Consider the following 7,286-nt stretch of genomic DNA (forward strand, 5'->3'; position numbering starts at 1 on the left):
ATCTGAGTGGTGACGAGGCAAACACCAGCCAACCAATTCGTCCACGGGATCCTGGGCCCTCTGTGTTGACAGCTTCCCTTTAGAAGCTCAATTTATGAGCGTTTACTCCACAGGCCGGGTGACTTTCAGACTTTGGCACCTATTTCTATTTAGATATCATGTTTGGTTCCTAAGCAACCAGCTGGCTCCCTTCCCTCTCACTTCCCCCATCGGGGAGCCAGCTTACTATACTAGCAGAACAGGTCAAACAGAGATCAATCTTGGACAAATCAGTGCTGAGGGAACTTTAATGAAGGCAAGAAAAAAAAAAGTGGTACAAGAACAATTCAGAAGGGTTCTGTTCCAGGCAGTTTTGCCTTGTACAAGTAGAATGAGGTCATCGAGTCAGAGTTTTAAAGCTGGCATTATTTCAGGCATCATTCCAACCCCTTCACTTTGACAGTAATGAATCTGAAGCCCAGAGGTTAAATGACTTGGTTCAAGGTCGTACATTGAGAGTAAAGCCGTCGTTAGAACCCTGGTGTCCAAATCTCCTTCTACTACAATTCTACTACCATTGGGATGTTTATAAAAAAGAAAGGGAAAGTATAAAGGGTGATTTTTCCATAAATTAAATCAACTTTAAGAACCAGGCATATTTGGAGAGTCAGAAACTACTAACATTGTTAGAAAGAAAAGGGGTTTTACAAGCTGGTTAAATCTGAATAATAAAAAATATCCATATGTACAATATTGTAAAAAAAGAGAAGGAAGATGGCATTCTCGATTACTGAGCCGGCAGGGCCGGGGGCAGCTGCATGTTGGGGGTAGACTGCATGGGCTGCCAGCTTTCCTGGGTTTGGAGGATGCGATACAGCTGCTTCAGCTGAGCAACGATGTTATCTTTGATGTCTGGAGTCGAGATCTGCAGGCGGACACTGCCACTGTCAAAGGATCGTGTGAAATCACCAGAAAACATCTCGTAGATCATTCGAGCCACCACCGGAATAACCTGTTCAGGACACAGAGCACACAGGTGTCTGCTGAGGAAAGGGTATTTTTCAACAGCAGGAGGGACTCAAGATTGAAGGAAGGACCAGTGAGGCCCTACGGAACACCCCCCCACTCTAGATATAGTATATGCCTTCATCTCTCCGAACCATCCTATTAGGGTTTATTCTAAAAGTTGGTTCAAAATGAAGGTAAAGAATCTAGATGTAGCATCATATCACATATCTAAACAAGTAACTGCTTATTCAGCAAGACGTTTACCCAAATTTCATCTATTGCCTAGTCTTGTACAAATCCAGGGGCCAAACCCAAGTGATCTTGATTTTACTTCCTAGAATAAGGTTGTGTTCTTAAAAGTAACTGAAAGGTTTTTGTCAAAAAGCTGTAAGGGTCATATCCTGTTAGGTTTCAGCAAGACTCTAATGTCAGTAAGAGAATGAAAGCCACGGTCTCCACTAAAACCGTCACCCACTTTGAGGACCTTGTATTCCCCATCGTGGACCTACTGTGCAACGTGCAAAGCTTGAGTCTGCTACTCCATCTGATGGGATTAAAACCCACACAGTCTGATGAGTCCTTTGCTCAGGGCTCTACCTCAGACCTCGGAGCTAAAGCTTTGATGAAAAGGTAAAGAGTTATTGACATATCCTTATCTCCTCACCTGAACCAAGATGAGTTTCCTTTCCGGGGGTTTCCCGTCTGGCCATTCTTCTCCAAAGCATAAGTAGATCTCAAATGGCGGCTGCTTCTCTATCTGTCCCTTCTGGTGGGCAATGAGATCTGCAGAAGGTGGAGAGCAGGTTTGGTTGGTGTACTGGGTCATTCCATACCCACTCCGTAAATACCATCCTAATGTGGTAGGCACTAGCCACCACATGTGACTATTCAATTTAAGTTCATTAAAATTAGTTGCTTAGTCACATGAACATGCTCAATAGCCACATGTGGCTAGTGGCTACCATACTGGACAACACAAAAACAGAACATTTTCATCATTTCAGAGGAAACCACTGAGTTAGACTTGGGGTTCAAACCACATTGTAAAATTCACAATGCAGTGCTCTCCCTAAATGTGCCTGCTTGAAGTCACCGTTCGGATATTTTTCAAAGGAGAAGAGTATACGTCTTGCTGATTATGATGAACAGGGTCACCTTCCAAAGTTAAGGATAAACTGGTAGCATTTGGGAGCTAATGACGAGGCCGTTTCCCTCTTCTGCCACTAAAGGTGCTAAAAACCAACTAAAAATAGTGTCTAAGTACAGAGCATTGGAGTGGAACGCCCTTCTTTGTTGCCCAGGTCACTTTCATTTCTCAGAACCAAGGTTCTTTTCGACCTTTACTTCCTCCAGAAAAAAAACCTTTGCAGAGCCAGGGAAGGGAGGAGGGATGGAGGAAGACATATTTCCAGGGACCACTTCCCACCCATCAACCTTCTGAAAAGAGACTCACCACTAAGGAATGTTTCCAGACAAAAGAGTTTGACCTTCTTTTGCCTCTCAATCAGGTTGGGAGCAACAAGTGATGGGGCACATGGCCCCGACCAGTACACCTTGCACTGGCACAGCCTGATGGCATAAATGGCGTGACCGCTGACCTCCAGGATCAGTCCTCTGTCCATGACGTCTAGCAGCTTGCTGGTGAACAGCTTCTGCTTCTCATTGGTGATGTGCTCCGGACCTGGGAACTTGACCTGCTCCAGACTGACAGGACCAAAGAGCTCCTCCTGGTCAGGCATGGGACCCAGATCCCCATAGAAGAGCCGGCAGCCCTGGGGGTTGCTCACGGTCAAGGTCTGCACATACTCCTTTCCACGGTACTGAAACTTGATGTCCAGGTCAGTCACTGCAAGGTGAGAGAGGACAGTGAGGGTCCTGCTCTGCTGCTCTGCCCATTTATCCCTAAGACTCATACAAGTCCATCAAGATTGAGTCACCTTTCTACCAGCGTTCAGGAAGGCCATGGCCATAGTTATCCTCCCTGCAATAGAGGGAGACATCAACATAACCCTGAAACAGTCACGCAGAAGGCTGTCTTGAAGCAAACAGTTCAAAGGTCCATCATTCCTATCTCTGTTCAATCACCACACCCTAAGGGCTAGAATTCCTCCAAGCTAAGGTCCGAGTCCTGGTCTTCCCATTTCATATTGAGTCTCTGTATCTATAGGCATGGGAAGGAGCTAGAAACTAAGGTATCTGGTTTGTGTCACATTTTTAAAGAAACCAGCAAAACAAGAATACCAACTCATCTTTCTGTTTTAACAATATATCATAAAAAAGATACAGCTCACAGCAAACTAAATTTTCATTCAGCAAGTCTCCCTATGGTCTTATTAAAGCTATTAGCCTCTTGGACAAAATTCTAGCATTCTCTCCTGCTCCTCCCTATGTGTAGATTGAAAGGGAGATGGAGAATTGACAATGATTCTTTTTTTATTTTAATATAATTTTTTTAAATTTTGTTAATTGATTTTAGAGAAAGAGAGAGGAAGGGAGAGAGGGAGAGAAACATCGACTTGTTCCACTTATTTATGAATTCATTGCATGGACACAGACAATAGGGTGCCCTGACCGAGGATCAACCTTAGCACATCAGGACGATGCTCTAACCAACTGAGCTACCCAGCTAGGGCGACAATGATTCTTCATTGAAATAAATTTGTGCCCAATCCAGAAAGAGATTTTCTCTGAACCTTAAAGCCTCTCAAAATCTAAAAGCCCCCTTTACTAAATCCATGGCCATTACCTCCCTATCCCACCACTAGTCTTATCCCCAAATCCCCTAACCCAGGGGTGGGCAAACTTTTTGACTCGAGGGCCACAATGGGTTCTTAAACTGGACCGGAGGGCCGGAACAAAAGCATGGATGGAGTGTTTGTGTGAACTAATATAAATTCAAAGTAAACATCATTACATAAAAGGGTACGGTCTTTTTGTTTTTTATTTTTATTCATTTCAAACGGGCCGGATCCGGCCCACGGGCCGTAGTTTGCCCACGGCTGCCCTAACCAAACTGATAAAACCAGGACTCCCACTCACTTAAAAGGTGAGTAACCTGGAGCTGAAACCAATCAGAGCATCCTCTTGGGCAATTAGGCATAGGCTACTGTCTCTTTATTTCTGCCCTGGTAACTCACCATCACCTGGCTTATTTCTGCCCTGGTAACCCATCATCAGCTGGCCAGGAACCATACGCAGAAGGCAACTGTGGAAAAGGTAGCTATTCTATACAAGGCAAAGAAATGGAAGCAGAAGACAAGGCAGGAAGGGACTATATTAGGAGCTGAAGACCCACCAAGAAAGCCCAGGGCTCACTTACTTGGAAGAGAGCTGATCCACAGCTCTGGAGAGCTATAGAAGGGCTGTATAGGTGCCTGGGGTACTTCCATCTCCAGAGGTTCCGTTTTGGGCCACACTGCTTCAGGGCTGCAGTTGCCCACACTGCAGTTGCTTACACTACAGTTGCCCACACTGGCCGGTGCCATGGGAGAACCTAGAACAGAAGGATGTGGCTGAGCAGGCAGGGGCACCACACATGCACAGCATCTGGTCTGAGGCTCTAACACCTAACAAAGTCAACAGACAAGAGTCAAACACTGGATAAATATGGCAACCCATCGAGGATCCCCACAACTAACACAAGAAACACCTGCCTCTGGGAAACCTAATCATATTGGTTCTCCCATAAACTCATAGTCATGAAAACCTGGGTTTGCTGAAGATTAACAGAGGGGTGAGTTTTCTCTGGGGTTAAATCAGTATGAGCATATATGAGAGGTTCTCTGTTGTAAAATTTGAACCCTGCAATTAAATAAAACCTGGTTATCTTTCATAAAAGGAACTCAATGGAATCAGTTTATTAGCTTTGAGTAAGTGTTAATTTATCAAAATTCCATTAAAAACAAATACTTTACATGCATTAAACATCTGGAAGGATACTCAAGGACCCTCCAGGGAAGGAACTGGAAGTTTCACAGACGGGATGGAAGGAAAACCTTCCACTGATTACCTTTTTGTACCATTATGAATTTTAAATCATGTAAGAGTATTATTTATTCACAAGTACCCAAATAAAGCTATTCTTAAAAGTTAATTTTAAAAAACCCATCCTATTTCCCTGCTATTGGCCAAGTTGGCTCACTCAAAAGTCTACAGATCTCTCCTCCTAGCCTCACCTCTTAGGCATCTATTCTTCCACAATTCTTCTTCCTCTGCCCCAACAGCTCTGGAATCACAGAGGTTAATGTTTCTTGGACCCTTTGTCTGCTTAAGTCTATGTACCCATTTTACTTTGTTTTTCATATATGCCGCACATCTTCCCAAAAAGGGTCCAAGGCAGCCCACAAGTATCTCATTTGAACCATAGCAGCCAGATGAAACTAGAAAAGCATTGAAAGCTGCTCAACTGAATGCATGTCAAGGACCATTTTAGTGGGCAGTTCCAGCGAAGATGCCGCAGAGGAGCAGTTCAGCTTGTGTTCAAGCATCCTCAGGATGGGCAATGGGAGATTCAGTACCTGCCCTATCACACAGTGACCTTCCAACCTCTCAACTCATTTTTCCTGGGAAGCTGAATTTTAAGAAGTCTACAAAAAAGAGAACCACAATGGCAGCATAGGTAAATGCCCGTTCTTGCTGCCTCCCACATCCACATCAAAATTACAACTAAAATGCAGAACAGCTATCATCCAGAACCACCAGAAAGCTGGCTGAATGGAAGTACTACAACTAGAGAAGTAAAGAAGAAAGCACACTGAGACTGGTAGGAGGCGCGGAGGCACAGAACGAGCTGGGGGGAGATAATTGGGAGGGAGATAGCCTCTGCGGAGGCCGCCTGGAGGAGCAAGGGGTCCCAGCCCCACACCAGACACCCAGCCCAGGGTTCCAGAGCTGGGGAAAGAAGTCCCTATGGGCAGTAAGAACTATGGACTGTAAAAACCAGTGGGGATTGGGGCTGAGTGACACACAGGCTGCTGGAGACCCAGCTGCTCCTCCTAAAAGGCCGGCACCACAAACTGAATTTACAAGCTCTCACTTCCTCTGAGCTCCAGTGCCAGGCAAGGCTCTGGGGGACCCAGACACATACAGGGAGAAATTGGACTGTCTGGCATTGGGGTTGGAACTTGGGGCAACTTTCTTCCAGACGGAGGTGCTTACGGCAGTCCTTGTTCCGGTGCTGGGACTTCCCCGGTGCAGGGCTGCAGGGCTGACTGGCAGCCATTTCTGTTTGCTCCACCCTGGTGATTCTCTGAGACCCCGCCCCACCCAATTTATAACCCCACACAAGCTATTCGCAGCAGCTTTTGCATATGAATGGTCTTTCCTTTCTCGGGCTAAAAATCTGTCAAACAAGCTATAGCTGGGTCAGGGATTCCCAAACCTATCAATAAAAGGCTCGAGACCCAGCACCAGCCTGCCTTGCTTCACAGCTGTTCCTGTCTGGGCATTTCCAAACCCAATACAAATAGGAGGAATTTGTAGATCTCTCTATAGCTCCTGCTGGATGGCCCCAGGCATTGGCCGACTTTGCACCTCCCTGGAGACCCAAAGAGCCAGTGTACCCAGTGGTCAGTGTGAGACCATACCAGATCACAACTCTTCACATGCATAAGCAACACATTCAAGTGGTAGACTCGGAGTGCCAAAGCCCCACTGAAGCAAGTCCTGCTCCATAAGGGTGTCTCCTGCACAGCAGCTTTCCCACTGTAGTCGCAGCTGGCCCCACAGCCAATTGGCCTGAAGGTCAATTACTCCCAGTGACACCAACAGCAATCAAGGCTCAACTACAACAAAACTGTGCACACAGCCCATAAAGGGATGCACCAACAGTGTCCATCTCAGGTGACTGGGAGGCTGAGCCACTGGGCCCTATAGGACACCTACTACACAAGGCCACTCTATCAACTCAGACTTAGCAGCTACCCAATACATAGAAACAAACACAGGGAAGCAGCCAAAATGCAGAGACAAAGAAATATGTCACAAATGAAAGAAATGGAAGAAAGAAAACTGGATATAGAGTTCAAAAACCACAGTTATAAGGTTACTCAAGAATCTTCTAGAAACCTCTGAGGAACTTAGTGAGACTTTCAAGGATCTTAGTGAGAATGCCCCTCAAAAAAGGAAAAGGACCAGTCAGAAATTAAGCATGTACTGACTGAAATAAAGAGTAATATACAGGGATTCAACAGTAGAGTAGAGGATCCCGAGAATCAAAATCAATGATTTGAAATATGAGGAAGGACAAAACACCCAACCAGAAGAGCAAAAAGAAAAAAAAATCCAAAAATATGAAGATA

The 7,286-nt window shown here is 45.4% G+C and overlaps 1 protein-coding gene across 2 annotated transcripts in view; it reads right to left on the minus strand.

The window, feature by feature from the left end:
• Positions 1-269: 269 nt before the first annotated feature.
• Positions 270-7,286, minus strand: part of IRF6 (interferon regulatory factor 6) — an 18,272-nt gene continuing 11,255 nt past the window's right edge. For both annotated transcript variants that reach the window (XM_005858502.2, XM_014531197.1), the window contains 4 exons: positions 4,307-4,480; positions 2,441-2,833; positions 1,652-1,770; positions 270-991 (listed from right to left, as the gene is read on the minus strand). In XM_005858502.2, the coding sequence (XP_005858564.1) occupies positions 767-991; positions 1,652-1,770; positions 2,441-2,833; positions 4,307-4,480 (911 nt within the window). In that variant the 3' untranslated portion in view covers positions 270-766. The remainder of the gene's footprint in view (positions 992-1,651; positions 1,771-2,440; positions 2,834-4,306; positions 4,481-7,286) is intronic.

This window comes from Myotis brandtii, unplaced genomic scaffold, assembly GCF_000412655.1.
Source record: "Myotis brandtii unplaced genomic scaffold, ASM41265v1 scaffold119, whole genome shotgun sequence".
Taxonomy (NCBI): domain Eukaryota; kingdom Metazoa; phylum Chordata; class Mammalia; order Chiroptera; family Vespertilionidae; genus Myotis; species Myotis brandtii.